The 22450-nt window shown below is 37.3% G+C and overlaps 3 protein-coding genes and 1 long non-coding RNA gene across 7 annotated transcripts; 1 reads left to right on the forward strand and 3 right to left on the reverse strand.

Annotated features, from left to right (window-relative positions):
- Positions 1-1851: 1851 nt before the first annotated feature.
- LOC103867647 (NEDD8-activating enzyme E1 regulatory subunit AXL) lies at positions 1852-5506 on the reverse strand. Of its 2 annotated transcripts, XM_009145739.3 has the most exons (14): positions 5302-5506; positions 5057-5229; positions 4816-4979; positions 4318-4428; positions 4129-4208; positions 3827-3977; positions 3652-3745; positions 3328-3416; positions 3121-3194; positions 2889-3051; positions 2713-2798; positions 2540-2623; positions 2268-2451; positions 1852-2181 (listed from the first exon to the last, which is right to left on the reverse strand). In XM_009145739.3, the coding sequence occupies exons 1-14, from the start codon at positions 5358-5360 to the stop codon at positions 2098-2100; spliced, it is 1596 nt and encodes a 531-aa protein (XP_009143987.1). In that variant the 5' UTR covers positions 5361-5506; the 3' UTR covers positions 1852-2097. The 2 variants fall into 2 exon arrangements, with proteins under 2 accessions (XP_009143987.1, XP_033147640.1); XM_033291749.1 differs by lacking the exon at positions 4318-4428.
- Positions 5507-7982: 2476 nt separating this feature from the next.
- Positions 7983-12606, forward strand: LOC103867646 (glutamate receptor 3.7). 3 transcript variants are annotated; one of them, XM_009145735.2, is made up of 8 exons: positions 7983-8343; positions 8460-8553; positions 8742-9101; positions 9569-10893; positions 10974-11248; positions 11337-11368; positions 11470-11879; positions 11953-12606. In XM_009145735.2, exons 3-8 carry the CDS (start codon positions 8840-8842, stop codon positions 12415-12417), a joined length of 2769 nt encoding a protein of 922 aa, XP_009143983.2. In that variant the 5' UTR covers positions 7983-8343; positions 8460-8553; positions 8742-8839; the 3' UTR covers positions 12418-12606. The 3 variants fall into 3 exon arrangements, with proteins under 3 accessions (XP_009143983.2, XP_033147617.1, XP_009143984.2); XM_033291726.1 differs by having other exon boundaries at positions 8214-8335; positions 8464-8553; XM_009145736.2 differs by having other exon boundaries at positions 8226-8333.
- Positions 12607-14201: 1595 nt separating this feature from the next.
- On the reverse strand, positions 14202-16253 carry LOC103867838. The gene is made up of 3 exons (XM_033291805.1): positions 15661-16253; positions 15298-15579; positions 14202-15054 (listed from the first exon to the last, which is right to left on the reverse strand). The coding sequence occupies exons 1-3, from the start codon at positions 16021-16023 to the stop codon at positions 14767-14769; spliced, it is 933 nt and encodes a 310-aa protein (XP_033147696.1). The 5' UTR covers positions 16024-16253; the 3' UTR covers positions 14202-14766.
- A 21-nt stretch (positions 16254-16274) lies between these two features.
- On the reverse strand, positions 16275-18361 carry LOC117134101. Its single transcript, XR_004458255.1, has 3 exons — positions 17278-18361; positions 17118-17192; positions 16275-16900 (listed from the first exon to the last, which is right to left on the reverse strand). It is a non-coding gene; the product is annotated as an uncharacterized LOC117134101 (long non-coding RNA).
- Positions 18362-22450: the final 4089 nt, after the last annotated feature.

The raw sequence follows: 22450 nt of genomic DNA on the forward strand, positions 1-22450 counted from the left end.
TCTGTCAACCCGGCACAGAATTGCCATAGTTGTTGATCACCCGAGAGTCTAGTTTGTCGGCTTAGACATTCTTCAAACTGACTGCAGTACTCATCCACTGTTCCCGTGTGTCTAAGATTTGACAATTCTCCCACTGGGTTCACTGCATCTGCCTTTCCAAATCGACTTTTGCAGATCCTTTTAAACTCCCCCATCCAAGCCTATGTGTTACCAATCGTCGCAAGTTGATGATCCAGTGGTATGCTTGGCCTGTTAAAACAAAAGTCGCTTGTCTAACTTTCGTATCATCACTGAAAATTCTTTGGTCCACAAAGAAGTCATCACACTTTTGTAGCCACTCCATAGCATCAGTTGTCCCATCAAATGGTGGAAACTCTATTTTGGCTGCTTTCACACATCTTCTGTCGAAATTGTTGCTTCTGTCCTCACGAGTTTCGTAATATCCTCCTTCCATCAACCCTTCCGAGTTTCGATAATCTCCAACATTTGGATGTGAGTCGTGTGGTGCCGCTCCAATTGGTCTTACATTCCAGTCTCCTCCTCCATCTGTCCTCCTATGCCCTCGTTCTCTCCCTACAGCTCGGTTTGGCCACGGTCCCCCAGAGAACCCATAATTGGACTCGTTTGCCAAACCACAACTCCTCACCGGAATGTCTTTATCAGCTTTGGATGGTGTAAAACTCGTACCAGCTCTGGTATCGAATGATATTGCCCCCTTGCTCCCCTTACTTCCACTTAATATTTCAACTTCAGAAAGTTCTTCGGGTGAGAATTTGATCGTCTTACCGCGATCCCCGTTAGTAGTTTCGTGATGCACCATTCTCTCTTGTAGAGTTTTCATATTATCATCTATCTTTGCATTCATCGATTGCATCATCTCCATCATCTTTGCGATCTGTTTCGAAAGCGCCTCAGTGTCCTCCATCGAATCGTTCGGCTCTGATACCAAATTGATACGAGCCGCTTGTGCTCGCGTAACTGGTGCCGTGATTACAGGTAAGAGTAGAGATAACTTGATTGCAAAGCTTCCTTTAACCCTAGTCTCTCTTGAGAATAAGGTTAATGCTGGAAGATGATCCTTTATTGATAATTAGATATGTTTATATAGGGCTATTACAAATCATAACCCTAAGTAAGAAAGGAAAACTACTTAATATCTAAAATAGGAAAAATACCAAATCTCTATAATGCTTTAAGGAAAATACTAGTTTCTAGTCTTCTTTCTCTGGTACGTGATACCATAACGTGTATCATGGAGCTCCAGAGCCAAATGATACTCAGTGTAATGGAAATACACCGCACCAAGAGAATTCGAAACTCTCCTTGCTAGGACATGGACCGCACGGGAAACAGGTAGTGGAGTATCTCTTAAGGGAACATGGAGAGGATGGTGTTCGGGATTTCTGCCAAAGATGGAGACAAGTGTTTGTTGATACTGTTCATCCTCGCCATTTGCCTGGTGGTTGGAATGTTAGTCACAGGTAAGTAGCAACACTTAACCCACAGTTGTCTGGTTAACTTTAAGACAGACAACTTTGGTGTCAAAAGCAAATATTGTTTGGACCTTGGTTCTTTACAAAGGTTTGATTGTTTTGTTGCCAGTGGCCGGAGAGACTTTGGCGAATTCAGCGTTTATAATCCCTCAAAGAGACACTCAGCCTAGTAACTCAAAACCTGTCTGTTTTGGTTACGTCTCTGTTCTTTTGCCAATTTTGTTATCAACCACAAGACAAGTCTAGTCAGTTGCTTGTTGTATTCTTCTGTAGACCTCTGCACTTTGTTTAAGTTAACAATCTGGTCTTTTGACCGTACTTTGGAGACGATAGCATATGATTTAGCGTTACCAATCAATAAGAAATAAGGCTAATATGTAAACACGAGCTCTTCGGTTTTGAAACCGCGGCTCAAGAATCAAAACATACATTTCATCAGGAATTCCAAATTGTTATATGGAGAAATGAGAGCTCTAATCAGTCTAGTGCAATGGCAGAAATGAAAACTCCAAACTGTATTTAAAGTACCATTTCACAACTCGAGTCGAGGATAAAAGTAAAGTTGGAGTTGTCAGTAGCCACCATTGTCGTCTCTAAGAATCTTCTATAATGTCAATGACTGAGAATTGTGATCAATGCCGTTGAAAACGAAAGTTCCCAACATTGGTACAAACTGCTTCGTGATGAGCTGCAAAACATTTGGAAAAAACATAAAACGGTAAGACGTCTAGCTTCAAAACCACACATCTTGAGAGGCAGGGATATAAACCGAACCTTGATTACTTCTTGAGATGCGATTCCTCCAACGAAAGCAGCGACCACATGAAGCTCTGCAGCGCCAAATCTGCACATCTCATTGCAAAGTTCTTCCGGAAGTTCATAGCCGTCACAACCCATTTCGTTAATAAGACTCACGGCAATAGCTCTTAACCGAGATGCGTCCTCTTCTCTATCTCCACTGTAAAATCAATATGTTAATAATAGCCTCACAACGCCAAATTTGCTCAGGATACAAAATCAACTTTTGCCAGAATGTGTTCTCTTACCCATCAAACTGTCCAGGAAAGTTCTTATAAGTCGCAGCAAATCTATCAACAGCTCTAAGAAGAATATAAAATCCAATTGCGCTACTGCGAGAAGTAAACACAAAAAGTTATTAGAGCCTTCAGGGCTAACAACAACATACGGAAAAGATTAATTTCGACAAAGACATTCGCACCTGTAATCCTCACTAGCCAAACACTTTTGTAGTTCTGCTGCAGAAGGGTTGCTGAACTCATCCTCTATCGTACGATATCTGCATACCTACAAAGTTTCATATCCCAATGTGTTTTTTACTCTATTCAATCGGTTTTAATCATACAACAGCAGTACAAGAAGTTCCAGCATTCTCACCTTCAGTTTTCTTGCATTCTTGCAAAAGCTCTTGATAGTTTGTTTTGAGATACTACTTGGATCACGACCAACTTTAGCTAGAATGTCTTTCACTCTTTGCTCCATGGATAGACAATCATCTTCAGCTTTTGTATGGTAGATTTTCTGCAAATTGATGTAGTGCCTGCAAAAGATAAATACAGCTATAGATTATTATCAGCCCTCCTCTGAAACGAAAGAAAGGAGAACTAACTCTGTGGAAGATGTCATATCGGGCATGGAACCTTCAAGTGGTGCCTCCCCATCACCTTCATTTGAAATGAACTCCTGCAGGTGATCATACAATCAATAGCGTAAGTATTCATATCCATGAGAGGTAAAAGAAATGAACATATATCAAAGAATTAATCTAATAAAGTAAAATCCCAACACACGCTCCCAACTATTTCAAGTTACCAACCTTGAGAGCTGCTACCATTACCCAAAAAGCTGAGGAGTTTGAGCCAACTTCAGCATAACGATCATCAATAATTTCTTGGATCTCTTTGCCTGGATTATTAAAAAAAAACAGGGTTGGTTCGATGTGAGAAATATAGAAATGGGACTCGGAAACCTTTAACAACTAAAACACTGACTTCACATATTAACTCTAATGCTAAATGCTATATTATGCATATGCATCAAGAGGCATATGGAACGATTAGCAATTAATCATAGTCATGAAATAGTTGAAAGTCCTACCAGTTCCATATATCCAACATAGCCAAGGAAAATGTATACTCACTGATTCCCCGAGGAGCAAAAACTTTGAAAGTGGCTTCAACAGCTTCTTTGTAGTTATCTTCATCCATCGATACCATCTTGGACTTAACTAAATCCTAAGAAATAAAAGGGAAAGGGATAGATTAGAACAGGGAATCTTTGCTAACTGTTTGCTTAGTTACAGGAAGTACGGATACCTTAAACTCCCTTTTCTCTTCCCTGGTGGAGGGAAGGTTGCTGCTATGAGTTTTAGCCCATTCATCAGCCATCTTGACAAGAATGACCACGTAAGGAATGTGTTTATGAGCGATGGGATCTGGTGTTTTTAGATCAATGGTCTCCACAAACCTGCCGGTCATTGAATCATTAAGTTTCCATATCATCGCCATCAATTCACAATTTGGGTAAAAGCGAAACTCCATATTACGTACAAATCACTTCACAAGGTTAAAGGATGCCAAAAAACAACAAAATGACCGAGTACACTGAAGCAGTGTACCTCTTGAGTTCAGGCCAGGGATTATTCAAGCGGAGATCATCAAGAAAATGATCAGGCTTCGAATCGATGATGGTGTGCTCCTGATATGCGAGTAAAGATATGACTTAGCAGACTAACCATGAAAAATGCTCAACAGTCAACACTTGACCACAAGAGAGCAATACATTTTTTTCAGACACATAAGCTTACCTTTACGCTGATACGAACAAGACCAGTAAGACCATAGGAGCGAGCAAAAACCAGCATGACTTTTGCTCCTCGGCAGATTCTATCTAGTTTCACCATTGAGTCTTCAACTAGCTACACTCAACACACGGCCAACTAATAAGGAAAGCTGTTTCAATCTAAAAACAAAATCTCGACGTAGAAACTACCATGCATACTAATCCTAAAGATAGGACCTGTGACTCATCATAGATGGACAATGCAAAGACAAAAAGTATACTTCAGTGCGGTCTCTGATTTAGAATATAAACTCTCAAGCTGAGAGATCCCAAAAACTAAAACTTTGCAGTCTAAAGTACACACACTTTCTTGCAAGAGAGGTCAAACATGCTGAAAGAATACAAACCATTATCAAACTATCAAGCTGAAAGACCCCAAAGGACCATAAAAACTAAAACTTTCTTGTAAGAGAAGAGTAAACAAGCTTAAGGAGGAGCAAGAACACATATTTTCTTTAGTTACCTGAGTGGCGACAACGAGAGTGAACTGAGAGAAGAAAGACGGGTCTGTGAGTATCAAAGAATCCGGATTCTCCTGAACAAAGTTAGCCCTCACAGCGTCGTTAAGCTCCTGAAGAAAGGCACAGACAGTCTTGGCTTTTGACTCACCAACACTCTTCTTATCCACTTTCAATCATCAAATACGCCAAAGTAAGTTTCTCAACACATTGCGATGTGAAGGAGAGAGAGAGTCAAGTAAATACCCATGAAGTTGTTGCCAAGGTCTCCAATTTCAACTTTGGATCCGTCGACGACGGTGACGCTTCCGATTCCACCGAGGACGAGATTCTTGAGGGCCTCGGAGCCAGTTGGGCCGCAATTGAGCAAACAGATGCTCGCGTTCTCCAGAGCCGCTTGGCCTACTTCTCCCCAGATCCTAAGAAACAATCACAAGATGAAGACTTGGAGCGATCGGAAACGGAGGGGAAGTCAAGAGCTGGAGGGTTACCTGAGTTGACGATCGTACTTGGTTTTCGTGGGCTCAGACATTGTTGGTTCCCTTTCCATCAAGGTTCTTCAGTGGTTCGCGTCTCAGCTACACAGAAAGACTCGAAGAGAAGAGAGAGAGAGAGAGAGAGAGAGGTGTAGAGGGAGGAACAAAAAGGTTGAGGCTTTATGAGAATCTTTGCCAACTTGCCTCTTTTCTTTTCTTAATTCCCTAATATAACAATATTTAGAGAAATTGATTAAAATTATAGTTAACATACTCAATTGGGCAATTGTCAATAATAGCACCTTTTGAAGTTTATGTCTCAAAAATAGCACTAGAAGGAGAAAGTCACAAAAATGACATTCATTAAAGGGTAAAATATCCATAATACCCTTGGTTTAAAATTAAATAAACAAACAAAAATAAATAAAAATAAATAAAATAAAATTTAAAAAAATGAAAAAAAGATTTTTTTTTTTATAGTTTCAGATTATATGTTTTCAGATTCGAAATTTTTATAATTTTTTTTTTTCGAAATTTTTTTTTTTTTATTTTTTTTTCAAATTTTCTTTTTATAATTTAAAAATACTTTTTAAAACTGTTTTTAAAATTTTTGTTTTTTATTTTAATATTTTTTTTTTATAAAATTTTAAACCCTAATTCCAAAACCCCACCCCTTAACTCTAAACCCTAAGGTTTGGATTAATTAACCCAAGGGGTATAAATGTATATTTACCTCTTTAATGAAACCTATTTTTGTGACTTTGAACCTTGAGTGCTACTTTGGGAACATAAACTTGGTTTGGTGCTATCCTAGTCTTTTTCTCTACTCAATTATTCACATATATATATATATACAAACTAAAAAATCCATGATATAAATCATAGTTTTACATTTGCTAGATTAAGATGTTTCACTAATTGCAAAACTACCATGTGTCCAATTTACATGAAACCCATCATAAAAATATTCTACTAACATAGGTTCAAAAATAAATGAATTATACTTTATATTTATATCAAAGTGTGTTTGAATATGGCATTTAGTAAAAGAATACACATCACCAAATTAAATATTATTGGAGTGATAAAATCTCATCAGTTGTAACTAGGCGTGGAACTTTTATCCGAGATCCGGATCCGATCCAAAAATCCAGATATCCGGAAGGGCCGAATCCGGATCCGGATAGTAAGATGTTGGATCCGTCAAAGCCGGATCCGGATCCAGATATTTTAATTTTTTAGTCCGGAAATTCGGATCCGTAAGTTTTATTAATAACTATTTCAAAAATAGTAACATGTATATATAAAAATTAATTTTATTTAATATATTTTCATTTTTATAATAGTATATATAAATTTATGTAAATTTCGTAATATTATACATAGAAATAATTAAAAACATTATATATATTTTTATTTTTAAGTAATTGTTAATATTTTATATATATTGATATTATTTTTTATTTATTTTAAGGATCCAAATCTGGATTCGGATATTGTAATTTTTAGAAGGATATTCGACATCGGATATCCGAGAAACTCGGATCCGGATAAATATAGTAAAATTATGGATCATCCGGATACCTTAAAATTGCTCGGATATCCGATCCGTCTCAGGCCTAGTTGTAACAATAATTGATTTTACTTGGATATTTTTTAAATCAAAGAATTTATGGGATTTCCACAGCATTTTTTTGCCTTGCCAAGTGACATCTTATCTGCCTAATTAGAAAAAAATAGCACAAAATAAAAATAAAGAGAAATACCTTAGGATAATATTAAAAAAGTCACAAATATAGACTTTAAAGATCAAATGACCAAAATATTTCATTAAAGAAGTAAATATACACTTATACCCCTAATTTAACTAATTCAAACCTTAGGGTTTAGAGTTAAGAAGTGGAAATATGAGATTAAGTTTTAAAATTTTATAAAATAAAAAAAATATTAAGATTTTGAAAATAAAAAAATGAAAAAATAGTTTCAAAAAGTATTTCGAATTACAAAAAGAAAATTAAAAAAAAAAGAAATTAAAAAAAAATAAAATTTATAAAAAGTTTGAATTTGAAACATTTTGGTCATTTGATCTTTTGAGTATTAAGTTCTAGGGTATTAAGGTATTTTTACCTATTAAATAAAATATTTTTATTTATTTATTTATTTATATTTATATATCTAGGATATTAAGATCTTTTTACCAGCTAAATGAAACATTTAGGGTATATTTTGTGATAAAAATTTGAAAATAGTCTATCTAGAAGCATTTCCCCAAAATAATATTTAGGAATATATTAACAATTGAGTCGATGATGATAACCGTAATTTTTTTTGTCATAAAAATAGCCTCTAAAATTAAAATGACCAAAATACTTATTAAATATGTAAATATACATTTATGCACATATGGTTAATTAATATATACTTTGGATTTAGAGTTAAGGGATATTGTTTTGGGAGTGATGTTTAAATTTTGAAAAATAAAAAATAAATATTAAAAATTTCAAAATATATTTTTGAAAATGGTTTCAAAAACTATACTAGAATTTCAAAAAAAAAATTCAATTTTTATATAAAACTTCAAATTTGAAAACATATAACTCGAAACTATAAAAAAATTAATTAATTAATTAATTATTTGTATTTAATATCTAGGATATAAAGACTTTTTGCCTTTAAAAAAATGTTTTGGTTATTTTGATATTGAGACTTTTTGCGAAAAAAACACTTAAAAAACGTGAATCTGAGAGAATTGCTCCGATGATATTGATCAAAATTCAAAATAGATTAAGAAAACACTGAAAGAAAAGAATGATTAACACATGTGAATTAGATTTTATCTATGGGGTAATCTTAATCAAAGCTTAATAATTGGGCCGTTAGATGTGGGCCTACAGAAATGGGGCCCGCCAATTACAAACGGCTGCGTTGACTGTACACTACGGATAGGACTTCACAGAGTCTCTAACCAAAACAAGAAGCTCTCCAGTCACACGTTTTTCTTCTATTCGATCTGTTACGACAAGCAGAAGAAGAAGATGACTTTCTGGGTGTGATTCGGTCCCTTTTTTCTTTTCTCTCTTTAGGAATCTGGCTCTTGTCCAATTATGGGAATTTTTTAAACATTTCCTGTTAAGTAATTCGTTGCTTTGTCGTAAAATTTCCACTTTTTCCAGCATATATGCCTGCAAAGTGTTTGCATATATTCCCCAGAGAACCTCAAGCTTGCTAGAGAAGATAAATCCTCACTGCTGAAATGATTCTTGTCGGGTAAAAGCTTTGTCTTTTATTCTTACTCTTTACCGTCTCTGTTTCGCTTTGCTTCTTAGCTTTTTCTTAGTTAATTCCTCATCTTGATTCAGTTTTCTCCTTCTCAGTAATAAAAGTGATTCTATAGGTTAATATTGGGAACCTTACTTTGATTATTTTATCTCTCTCTCTGTTTTTTTTTTGACTAGGTTGGTGGATTGGTCCCTATTCATTGAATCAGTAGAGATGGTTATAGTTTTTACACAAAACTAGCTGAACTGTTCCTTAGTTTGATTGCATTGTCTCCATGGGATTCGGCATTGATTCATCTGTTGCTATAACGGTACTGATTGTGGCCATTCTGGTGGTTCCAATGGGTTGCCAAAGACCTCAAGTGGTGAACCTTGGTGCTGTTTTTACTTTTGATTCGGTTATCGGAAGAGCTGCAAAAGTAGCTCTAGAGGCAGCTGTCTCCGACGTGAACGCTGACACAAGTGTCCTCAAAGATACGGAGCTGAGGCTACTCATGAAGGACTCTTCCTGCAATGTCTTTCATGGGTCCTTTGGAGGTACAATCACTTTTCTTCTAGCTTTTTTTTTTGTGTTTACAGACTTGTGACCCTCATCCATGGTCCCATTAGAATCTTTCCAATTTAGGATAAACCGTCTTTTTGGCTTTGCTTGGTGTAGAGTTTTTGTTCCGAAGTAGATTTCTCCTCATTTTATCGTCTCAAAGGCGATTCACACAAATTTCTACATGCCAGTAGGATCTAATAGAGTTAGTGGAAGAAGAGCACCATTAAAGTGACCTTTTGATTATCTCACACAAGAAAATATTACAATCATGTTTTAAATCAGTTCTTGTCGGTACATATTTTGGGTTTCAAATGCTATTAATGCATAGAACGTAGTTGACCTCAGGCCCAATAAAGGCGGTTCCTTACTAGAAAATGTGTTTGATTCTTGTGACTGGAAGCACAACTTTGGGTTTTACCAGTAACGGCCTGGTCTAAGTTCAAGTGGTTGTTGTTTACAGCTTTTGAAGTGCTTGAGAAAGAAGTGGTGGCTATGGTCGGTCCACTTTCATCCTCCGTCGCTCACACATTGTCAGATATTGCCAAAGGGCTCCAGTTTCCTCTCGTCTCATTTGCAGCAACTGATCCAACTCTCTCTGCCCTCCAGTTTCCCTTCTTTCTCCGGACTACACCTAATGATGCCCACCAAATGTCTGCCATTGTGGATCTTATCAGTTTTCATGGATGGAAAGAGGTGATATCAGTGTACTCAGATGACGAGCTCGGAAGAAATGGAGTTTCTGCACTAGACGATGAGCTGTACAAGAAAAGATCCAGAATCTCCTATAAAGTGCCGCTCTCAGTCCATTCTGATGATACATCCATTGCTAATGCGTTGAACAAATCCAAGTCCCTCGGTCCTCGAGTCTACATTCTCCATTTTGGTCCCGACCCTTCGCTCAGAATATTTAGTATAGCGCAAAAGCTGCAGATGATGACCAATGAATATGTGTGGCTCGCCACAGACTGGCTCGCAGTTACCTTAGATTCTTCTGTGAGTGACAATAGTACTTTAAAACGCCTTGAAGGAGTAGTGGGGCTTCGTCAACACATCCCAGAATCGGTAAAGATGCACCAGTTCACACATAAAATGAACAGCAATAAATCAATGAATGCCTACGCGTTCCATGCCTATGATACAGTGTGGATGATTGCATACGGCATCGAGAAAATGCTGAATGACGGAGTCAATATAACATTCTCTTACTCCGAGAAGTTAATTCAAGCACAAGGAGCTAAACTGCACCTGGAGAGAGTCAAAATTTTCAACAGCGGGAAGCTGCTACTTGAGAAGCTTCTGCAGGTGAACTTCACTGGCATAGCCGGCCAAGTTCAGTTTGGTTCTGGTCGAAATGTCATCGGCTGTGACTACGATATCATCAATGTAGACAGAACAGGTGTTCATACTGTGGGTTTCTGGTCGAAACATGGAGGCTTTTCGGTCGTAGCCCCAGAAACTCGACATACACGGAAGAAGTCTGGTTTTGCTTTTGAAGAAAAACTTGGAAACATAACCTGGCCTGGTGGTGGGCGTGAAAAGCCGCGTGGTTGGGTCATTGCAGATGTTGCCAATCCATTGAAGATTGTTATCCCAAAAAGAGTGAGCTTTGTCGAGTTTGTGACCGAGGAAAATAACAGTAGCCATCGTATCAAAGGATTATGCATCGACATCTTCACTGAAGCATTGAAGTTCGTCCCCTACAGTGTTCCTTACATATTTGAGTCTTTCGGGGATGGCCGTTCAAGTCCTAATTACAATCAGATGATTCAAATGGTCGCGGATGGTGTAAGTATCCACTTAAAAAGTGTACAAAACTGATTTGAAAAACCTCAGAGATCACTGTTTTTGATTCCTCTGTTTTTCAGGTATATGATGCTGCTGTTGGGGATATTGCAATAGTCCCAACCCGGTCCAAATTAGTAGATTTCTCGCAGCCATATGCGTCCACAGGCCTTGTGGTGGTGATTCCGGCTAACGACGACAATGCCACTTGGATCTTTCTAAGACCCTTCACCATCGGGTTATGGTGCGTTGTTATAGCTTCATTCTTCTGTATTGCCATAGTCATCTGGATCCTTGAACATCGGATCAATGAGGATTTCAGAGGGCCACCCCGGAGACAACTCATCACAATGATCTTGTAAGATTTCAGCTCGTAATATTCACTGAACTTGATAGCTCATTATTGGAGTTTTCTCTGACTTTTCTACTTTGGTTTGTCCCTGCAGGTTCAGCTTCTCAACTCTTTTCAAGAGAAATCGTGAGTAGAGTTACATTTCTGGATCTGCCTGATACATAATTGACTCTAGATTTATTTTCTCTATCAACTAATATCTGCGATCTTGCTGTTAATGTCAACAGAGGAAGATACGATAAGCAATTTAGCGAGACTAGTGATGATTGTATGGCTCTTTCTGTTAATGGTTCTAACCGCAAGCTACACAGCGAACCTCACTTCAATCCTCACAGTTCAACAGCTTCCTTCTGCCATTACCGGCATTGACAGCTTGCGGGCAAGTGAGGTGCCTGTCGGTTACCAGTCTGGGACGTTCACTTTAGAGTACTTAACCTACAGTCTTGGCATGGCTCGGTCTAGGCTGGTCCCACTTGAATCCACTGAGGAGTATGAAAGGGCTCTAAAACTAGGACCAACCGCTTTTGGAGGCGTAGCTGCCATTGTTGACGAGCTCCCTTACATTGAAGGGTTTTTAGCGGAACGGCCGGGTTTCAAGATTGTCGGAGAGCCCTTTATGCACCGTGGTTGGGGATTTGTAAGTATTTTTCTTAATCAAAAGAGCTAAAGTAATCACAAAAAGAGTTGAGAGTTTTCTTTCTGTTTATCAGGCGTTTAAGAGAGATTCTCCACTGGCTATAGACATGTCAACAGCGATCTTAAAACTCGCCGAGACGAGAAAACTGCAAGAGATTCGGGAGAGATGGTTATGCAATACGAGTTGCGCAGAGAAATCAAACTGGAACCCAGAGCCAAACCAGCTCCATCTCAAGAGCTTTAAAGGGCTGTACCTTGTTTGCATTGCAATCACGGTCTCTGCCTTTTTGGTGTTTGTTCTCAGGATGATACGGCAGTTCGTGCGGTACAGACGGATGGAGAGGACAAGCTCGCTGCCGCTCGCGTCTTGGTCTTCTTCTCCTTCGATGCGGTTAAGGGAATTGGTGTTTGGTTTCGTGGAGTTTGTGGACGAGAAAGAAGAAGCTATCAAGAGAATGTTCAGAAGGAGTGATGACTCTAGCAACAACCCATCCCATGTTGTGGAAGTTCAAGCTGATTCTGAGGTACGACAAATTTGATTAAGTAAATTCCACTTTATAGGAAGAAGATTGTATTGTAATTAGATATGAGCTAAGATGTAAGTCAATCAATATTTTAATCTTTGTTCATTAGATATGATTGTAACTAAGCAACACAAAAAATGGTAAGATCCAATGATTATTACCATGATTATAAAGCTATGTATATATAGATTTTCGAGTTGAGTAGCTTTGTTGTTCATTTAAGAAACAAACAGTGTTTATCATCTCAAATACTCGCATGAAAAAATCTAGGGAAAAAAGTTAATGTAGACCTAATTTATCAGTTTATTACTAGATTAGTTCTAATACTCCCTCTGTTTTTTAAAGATGAATGTTCTAGGATTTTCACACTTATTAAGAAATCATATTAAAACTTAGTTATTAATGCATAGTTTTTTGTAATTTTATATTTCTTATATTTTTAAACCAATAGGATTAAAAGAAATGTAATTAATATTTTTGAAACACACAATTTTTCATTATTAGTTGACCAAATATGCTTTGAAAACATAAAAAATATATCTTTTGGAAACAAAATATTTTCCTAGAACATCCATCTTTAAAAAACAGAGGGAGTATTATTTTAATTACTGGTTTAGTTTTGATACCTATAATGCTCTTACGCCATTTGTTATGTAAAAATGATAATTACAAAACTGCCATTAATATATTTTTTATTTTTTTTAAAAAATAAATTAATAATTACAGTTTTGCCATTTGATAGATTTATTTGATTCACGTTACAAGAAACAACAGATTTATTAACCATCGATTTGTTTCCCTATTGCCACAAACTTATTAAAAATCGATAGACTTAATTTGATTTTCACAGATTTATTTGATAAATTTATTTTTCTTTGGCAACAAATTTATTGAGTTTTGACAGACTTATTAATAAATCAACAGATTTATTTCTTATAGATACAGACTTATCTAAAGTCGACATATTTATTTGAGGTTTGATAGATTTATTTGTTCTTTAGACACAGATTTATTTATTTTTGACAAACTTATTTTGTTTTCACAGATTTCTTTTCCATTTGCCCACAAATTTATTTAGTTTTGATAGACTTCCAACCAATTTATTTGTTTTCAATAGATTTAGTTAACAAACTTCAACAGATTTATTTACTTTTGACTAGGCATGGGCATTCGGGATCCCAATCGGGTTTCGGTTTTATCCATTCGGGTTTCGGTTTTTCGGGTTTATCAAAATCAACCCCATTCGGGTTATATAAAAGTTCGGTTCGGGACCGGTTCGGGTTCTATCGGGTTCGGGTCGGGGTTAGTAAATCTTCAAAGAACCGGTATAACCCATTGTACTTTCGGGTTCGGGTCCCAGTCGGTTCTTCAGTTTAAAAATACCTGATTTGTACCTATTTTGTAACTAAAACATAAATGAAATCGGTTCTTCGGATTTAAAATACATGATTTGAACAAATTTTAATAGCCAAAACATAAGTAAAATCAATTCAAAAATAAGAAAAAACATCAAACGTGATCATTGAAAATCAAGCAAAAGATAAACATAGTTAGTGATAGAAAGAAAACCAGATAAATGAAATCATAAAACAAAAAATAAGTTCTCATGAAATGAGAAATATTATTCAATAAAAACAAAACCAAAATCTAAAAACTTCAGGCATCAACCGCCACATTCCACCATCAATCTTCATGTAACATATAATTATTTTAGAAGTTCAATAATATCTTAAAGTATTTTGGATACATATTAAGAATTAAGATCATATTTGGTAGAAGTTCTTTTTGTGATTTTAAATGTTTCGGGTTCTATCGGATATCCATTTAGGTACGGGTTCGGTTCGGATAATACCCATAACCCAAAATACCAAAAAACAGGATCCATTCGGTATTTATGTCGGGTTCGGATCGGTTCGGATTCATTTTTATCGGATCGGGTTCGGTTCGGATTTTCGGGTTCGGTTTATTTGCCCAGCCCTACTTTTGACCACAGATTTGTTTTTCTTTTTGAAGATAGACTTATATAATTTAAACCAATTAAGCAAAATCGTGACAAACCATGTAAACCGGATTTAGTTTAAACCAAACAATAATTTAAATGTGAAAACCAAACCGTAACTTAATTTAAACCAAATAATAATTTAATAGTGTAAACCAAATCATAACTTAATTTAGACCAGAAATAAAAGTGAACCAAACCCTAATCTAAACAAAATCTAATCACGTTCTTTACCTATTACGTCAAGCCGTCTTCTTCTTCTTAGGCTGTTCACGTTTTCTTTCCATCAAATCTCCTTTCATTTTTCACAGATGGGACAACTTACTCTTACATGTGGTAAATGGATATATCAAGAAACTAGATGGCTATTTGGTGTTGACAAGAAAAAAGAGAGAAAAGTCATAGAAGTAAACGATAGGATCACTAACTTTTCTAATTTTTTCACGCTGCTTTGTATCAGACCATGTTTCCTCAGAGGCAGTATCGAGTAGATGTGGGACTTGTATCTTGGTTTTGAAAACCTTATTCTCAAACAAATTATTCTTATCAAGTCCTATATCTCCACCTTTTTTGCATGTCTTCCTCACTTTCTTAACAACATGTCGAGCTGGTATACCATCCTGAGACGTGGATTTCATCTCCAGCATCCAAGACTTCACAAAAAATATATTAATCAATAAACACGAACTAGAAAAAAATATCATAACTTAATAGAATCATGAATATTAGCACGTAATGTAAACTAGATAAGACAAAATATTGCTATGACTTTTACACTCCTCACATCATCTTTTCCAATTAATTTAATTACATACAATTTTCAGACAAACTAGAAAACTAGATACGATCTTAATAGACAAAATTTAAAATATAATACTAAGTTAAAAATAACTTACCATAGCATCACTTGTCACTTCCTCATTGATATTCACATTGGAGTTGGCAGCTTCTTTTGTTTCTTCAGGTACCATTTTTCCTTTCATCTTTCGCATATCCATCTCCAAGATGGCAATTTTCTCAATTAAGGGACCAATTATGACATCAACCTTCGTACCAATTGCTGCATCTAAACCAGCCATTAATTTAGTAGCCATATTGGTGTTCATGTTGTCTATTTTTTCTGTCAGAGTCTCCAACATGGTCAACATTGCAGTGCTTGGCGTATCATTACCGTCAGCCTACATTAAAACCATTGAAGAATTTAGAAAGTCTTATCATACCAACTAGTATTTAATACCAAAATGTAATATTGTACTCACATTATACCGACAATCTTCCATAGGTTTAGCCTTCTTATTCTTGTTTGTTGAATCCCATGAAACATTCACGGGGGCAGATTCTTTACGCTTAGTCCTCTTCGTAACAGAAGTTTCAAGTAAATCCCATGCTTTACGATTGACACAGTCATGAAGTATATCACGAATCAAGTGGTTCACATTTTCATCTTCCAGCTCACCATCCCATTTAGGGACTATATTCTCGTCAACGTGTGAAAATAAATGCCGTACACGAACCTGAAAATAATAAAAATGAATGTGAGATTCATTCAATTTAAGAGTCAAAACAAACATAAAAGTAAAAAACAAAAGTAAAGAAATCACCAAAAACAAGAAATAAAACATTACAAATTTGGTACCTTATCTTCATGTGAGATTTTTTCTTGTCTAATGAAGTCGTCAAACACGAACCGTTTTCTTGATCCAGCCCATGAAAGGAGAGGAACTTGTGCCCCAACAATTTTGTTTCCGTACTGTTCTCCTAGGCCAGTAACAGCCTCATATCCCCATATGAGTAGCACGTAAACAAATCCTTCCATTGTATATGATTTCTTTGCGTCATAACTGACACACTTAATAGAGTGTATCAAACTCTTACAAGCAACTCGACCCCATGGATATCTCTCGAAAGCTTCAAAATCAAGTACTCGCTTTGCACACTCCAACGGGATCCGACTTGTAGGAGCTATGCCAAATATTGCGATATGCAAAATACACAACCGTCCTACCATAATCCTTTTCTCAAGACTCCAGTTCTTGCATCTTCCCAATACCAACTGCAACTCATTCAGACTAGGACCAACAGATGTACACACATTCAGTTCTGCCCAAAATTCTTTATGGTCAACTTTGCAAAGGTCGCCATCATCAAACATAGCACAATTCAAACCAGTTATCTCACCAAACTCTAACAAAGAGAGACGAATCGGCTGCCAATCAATCAACGACCATATCTCATAATTCTTTTTAACTACCAGCTGATGCGTTAAGAGGTAATGAACAACCTTTGCAGACCATGTGAAATTAAGCTCGTAAAATCTAGGAAAAACTCCAACTGATGACTTCTTAAGTGCATCCCATGCATCGTTTCCTACTCCTACTTCCACCATTTGAAAATTTGACAAATAACTATAGTAACTCATACTCTTTTGTTGGTTAGGTGTTTTCTCCTTTTTGTAAAGTCGTTGTGGATAATTAGTCGTAGTGCTAGCTGAGGCCATATCTAGCAATGAAAAGTTCAAAGTAACATTAGCATGAAATAACTACAGCGAAATGCATATAAATAACAAATAAATATTCACTATATAACATATAAGAGTTGGTTACACTGACTAAAATGAAATGATAGATGTTAAATTGACAAACAAACAATGAAAAATCCAAATCAATACTGTTTTATGACTTCACATTGAGGACAAAGATTGAAACCATATACTGACCTTGAGTTGATGATTAACGTGGTCAGTAGCAACTAGAACTGATTCAAATTTTGTCGGAACCTAAATCCACCGTGACTGTGAACAAGATTGATTATTTTGAAATTCATTCAAACTGGAGAGGAAGACTGAAACCAGAAATAAATATTGGACAGAGAATTACCACTGTGAATGTAATCGGAGGACAAGCTCCACTAGCGGAGAAGACCAGAGCCACCGGAACCTAGACTCGTGCGAGTAAGGTGTTTATGTGCTCCCTGTCCAAGAGGACGCTCGTCACGCCGGTGAGCACGAGGCAAGTCGGAGGAACGGAGAAATCGAAAGCCCTCAGAGGCAGTATACGTTCGTCGACTGGTACCGTAAACCCTAACTTCTATGCTCCCTGTCCAAGACGACACTCGTCACGCCGGTGAACACGACGCAAGTCGGAGGAACGGAGAAATCGAATGCCCTCAGAGGCAGTATACGTTCGTCGACTGGAACCGTAAACCCTAACTTCTCGTATGTTGTTATTTTACTAATGTGTTTTTTATTTTTATTTTCTTATTTTATTAATGTATTAAATGGAAGTAAATAAGAGCATCAGCAATGGTGGACTCCTTCTTGCAGTCCTTTTTTTTTTTTTTTTTTTTTGTCAGCAAACAAAACAGATTCATATAGACTCTGCGAACCATTCCGGTAGCTCTGCATCCATATGGACGACAAACGACGGTTGCTTTCTTGCACTGCGTGCGAGACTGTCCGCCTTTGAGTTCTGTGTCCGTGGTATATGAATGATCTCTGAGCTGTTGAAACTCCTCTTTAAAACTTTTATGTCTTCCAAATAGCTTGCAAAGGCTGGCCACTCTTCTGGTTCCGACACCATCTTCACCAATTGAGCACTATCCGTTGCAAAAGTAACCCATGCTTGTCTAAGATTCCTCATACATTCCATTGCCCATATAAGGGCCTCTATCTCTAAGTGTAGTGGCGACTGACTCGCTCTCGTGTTCCTTGCTCCCATTAGTCCATCGTAGCCTTATCATTATTATATTAATTTTTTGTTTTGTTTTTTTTTGTTTGAATAGTTAAAGACTCTAGTCAAAATAATGTGTTCAATGGTGATCCCCAATTAGGAGTTCTTAAAAATAAATTTTTTTTTTTTAAATTGAAATTGAAATTTTATTAATTGCATAATTAAAAATAAATATACCAGAAAAGAGAAGTTTAAAAATGTATAAGTTTAAAAACTATAAGTTTTTCAATTTCAATTTAAAAAAAATTATAAATTATAAGCTAAAAAATTTCTATTAGTTTTTCTTATCTTATGTATAAGTTTATCTTCTTAAAACTATAGGTTTCATTTAATATAAGTGTGATAGAGTTTAAAAATGTCTATGTTTGATACAAGTTTAAAAATGTTTACAAGTCATAGTTGAACACGCTAGGCCCTATAATATCAAGAGCCAAACTCGAGAACTCTGCTTCAAGATCCAACTCAATCGTGTCCCCTCCTCCGCTTCAAACTTCTTTCTCCCTTAAGAGTTTCTCAGATTTCAGTATCATTTTCTCAGAACAGTTGCTGAATACTTTGACCATGGCCTCCAAATACAATGCATGGAACGCAGGAGTTATAGCTGCAACACAGATCATCATCAATGGCCATAAACATAGAGAGAGTAACAAAAACAGCTTTACTTACCTCTTCTTCTTAACTTCCAGGTATCAAGGTCAGCAGGTATCAACCCTTTTCCCATGACGGGTTCTAAGATCTCAGCAAGAACTCCCTAAAGAAAAATACAAAGGAAAGTTACTTGATGGTGGTACCAAAAGAAAACAAAACAAAGACACTGACTGACTCCATTACCTTGTCATAAGAAAACGCGTTCTCTCTGAGGACATGCCGCAACAATAGGATCAGAGATGACAACAAATGCCTTTGGACCAAACGCAAGTTTGTAAACTCCTCCATGCTTTAAAACAAGAACATCACAGAATCAAAACAACAAAGTTCTCAACTTTAAGATGTAAATCAGAGTAAGTCTTAATAGCATATACCTCCATGAACTAGTCGTAGAGGGATAAGAAGAGAGGCTTCCCAAACAAATCAGAGACAGCTCCTTCAGCAGTGGGCATTGAACCCAAACTCCATTATTACTAACAACACAAGTCTCTTACTTTGTGTCTTCTCTAGTTCTGTTTTTCACATATCCACAATAAAAATCTACTAAAGCTATCGACTTTAGCCATCATTACCACAGACATCTATAGATTGAAGCAAAGAGCTTCAAAAATCTAATCAATCTATAACTAATCGAAAGTAGAGAAACCCACCTGATGAAAAGAGAGGGTCTCTGTGAATTTCCAGTTTGAGGGTAGAAACCGAAGAGACAGGGATCGATCCTACCCACAGGAAGACCACCACCATGGAAAAAAATCGAAGGGACAGCGGAAAGGAAAGACATGGCTGCCATCTTCAAGGGCAGCGGAAAGGAAAGACATGGCTCAACATGGCTCGATCCACACAGAAATTAATCAGAGAGCTACAAATCTGTTGGGAAAAATTAGCGGATAATATTTTCTTCGAGAGGTTAAGATGAAATGTAGACGGTTTATGTTTGAGATAGCCTTCTTATTTTTAGGAAAGGGATTTTCTACTAAAGCTTTTGTTTGGAGATATCTTAGAAACTTTTTGAACTCTTTATGAAATGTTTTCTTTCTATTGCTTTTCTTGATTCTGGATGATTACAAGAGAACTAAACACCCCTATTTATACTAGTGAGGAGTATGTACAAGCTACTTCTAGAACTTTCTTTTGATCTTATCCTAAACACATTCTACACACTTCTTCTTCTTCTACACAATTCTTCTTCTATACTTCTCCACTTTTTTCTAGATGTTTCTTCTTCTTGGGCTAAGGTTTGATTATGATTTAATTAGTTTTGGGCTTAAGGAGGGAAATCCAACAAATCTCCCCCTTCCCGACTTAGCCCGAAACAGTCGCCATGCCCGTGCCTTTGCAGCAATCTTCAAATTTCTTGAGCGGTAATACCTTGGTCATAAAATCTGACCAGTTTTCATCTGTGTGTACCTTGTTGAGATGTATGAGCTTCTCTTCAAGAACTTCTCGGATCCAATGATGCCGAATGTCGATGTGCTTCGAGCGGGAGTGAAATGTTGGGTTCTTTGCTAGGTGAATAGCACTTTGATTGTCACATAACAAGTTGTACTTGTCTTGCTTCACTCCCAATTCATGTAAGAAGTTCTTCATCCATAGCATCTCCTTGCACGCTTCCGTTGCTGCGATATACTCTGCTTCCATGGTGGATAAGACAACACACTTTTGTAGCTTCGACTGCCATGAAACAGCTCCCCCTGCAAAGGTAGTTACAAATCCTGATGTGGATTTTCTTGAATCTTTATCACCAGCCCAATCTGCATCTGTGTAACCGTTCAACTCCAATTTTCCATTGCCAAAACATAAACACTTCTTCGTTGTGCCTCGTAGATAGCGTAGGATCCACTTAACTGCTTTCCAATGCTCTTTTCCTGGATTCGCTAGAAAGCGACTCACAACTTTTACAGCATAGACAATGTCGGGTCTGGTGCACACCATAGCATACATGAGACTGCCCACGGCTGATGCATATGGGGTAGTCTTCATTTCCTCTTTCTCCTTTTCACTTGTTGGACTTTGCTTTGAACTTAGCTTGAAATGTCCACCAAGTGGAGTGCTCACCGGCTTTGCTTTGTGCATGTTAAATCTCTCCAACACCCTTTCAACATATCGTTCTTGGGACAACCATAGAAGCTTCTTTGGTCTATCCCGAGTGATCTTCATTCCAATAATCTGTCTCGCTTGCCCCAAATCTTTCATCGCAAAACACCTTCCCAAATCTTTCTTCAATGCGGCTATCTTGTTGCGATCTTGGCCCACAATTAGCATATCGTCAACATAGAGCAATAATATGAGAAAGTCATCGCTTTCATACCTCTTTATGAAAACGCAATGATCATTCTTGGTTTTCTTGAAGTTGTGATCCACCATGAAGGAGTCAAACTTCTTGTACCATTGTCTTGGGGCTTGCTTGAGGCTGTAAAGACTCTTCTTTAATTGGCACACCAAGTCTTCTTTTCCTGGAACCTTGAATCCTTCAGGTTGCTCCATATAGATCTCCTCCTCAAGTTCACCATGTAGAAAGGCCGTCTTGACATCGAGTTGTTCAATCTCCAAGTCTAGAACCGCTGCTAGACCAAGAACCACTCGGATAGAGGACATCTTCACTACTGGAGAGAATATTTCTTCAAAATCTATGCCTTTCTTCTGGTTGAATCCTTTCACAACCAATCGGGCTTTGTACCTTGGATTTGAGCTTCTCTCCTCATACTTCAACCTGTACACCCACTTGTTCTTCAAGGCTCTCTTTTCTTTTGGTAGCTTCACCAGCTCGTAAGTGTGATTATCATGCAAGGATTGCATTTCATCTTGCATGGCTTCAACCCACTCATCTTTATGAGTGTCTCCTATGGCCTCTTCATAGCTTTGAGGCTCCCCCTCATCTGTAAGATTGACGTACTCATCTCGATAGTATCTTACAGATGGTCTTGTCTCTCTTCCAGACCTTCTTGGCTCATGTTCTTCCTCTGGCTCCACTTGATCTTCTTCTTCACCTTCATCACCATTCGGATCCATGATGGGATCCCCTTCGCCATCATCTCCAATCACTTGTTCATGATTTTGGGGCTTATAAGAATCTTCATTCCTTACAACCCTTAGCTTTGGTTTCTTTAATTTGTTGATGTCTTCGATTGTTTGATCTTCGAAGAAAACAACATCTCTGCTCCGGATAACTTTTCTGTTAACCGGATCCCAAAGCCGATAGCCGAAATCATCTCTTGGTGACCCAAGATAGATGCACTCTTTAGTCTTGGAGTCTAGCTTGGCTCGTTCATCCTTAGGGATATGGACGAACGCTCTGCACCCAAACACCTTCAAATGGTTGTAAGAGATCTTCTTACCCGACCAAACTTCCTCCGGGACATTGCCTTCCAAAGGAACTGATGGTGTGAGATTTATGACGTCCACTGCAGTCTTTATGGCTTCTCCCCAAAATGGCTTGGGTAGTTTAGCGTGAGAGAGCATGCACCGAACTCTTTCTGTGATCGTTCGATTCATTCTTTCAGCTAGCCCATTCAGTTGCGGCGTCTTTGGTGGTGTCTTCTCCATTCTGATTCCATGAGCTTTGCAAAACGCTTCAAAGGGACCTCGATACTCTCCACCATTGTCAGATCGAACACACTTGAGTTTTTGACCCGTACTTCGTTCTGCTTGGGCTACAAACTCCTTGAAAGCATCG

The sequence above is a fragment of the Brassica rapa genome, chromosome A05 (genome assembly GCF_000309985.2).
Source record: "Brassica rapa cultivar Chiifu-401-42 chromosome A05, CAAS_Brap_v3.01, whole genome shotgun sequence".
Taxonomy (NCBI): Eukaryota; Viridiplantae; Streptophyta; class Magnoliopsida; order Brassicales; family Brassicaceae; genus Brassica; species Brassica rapa.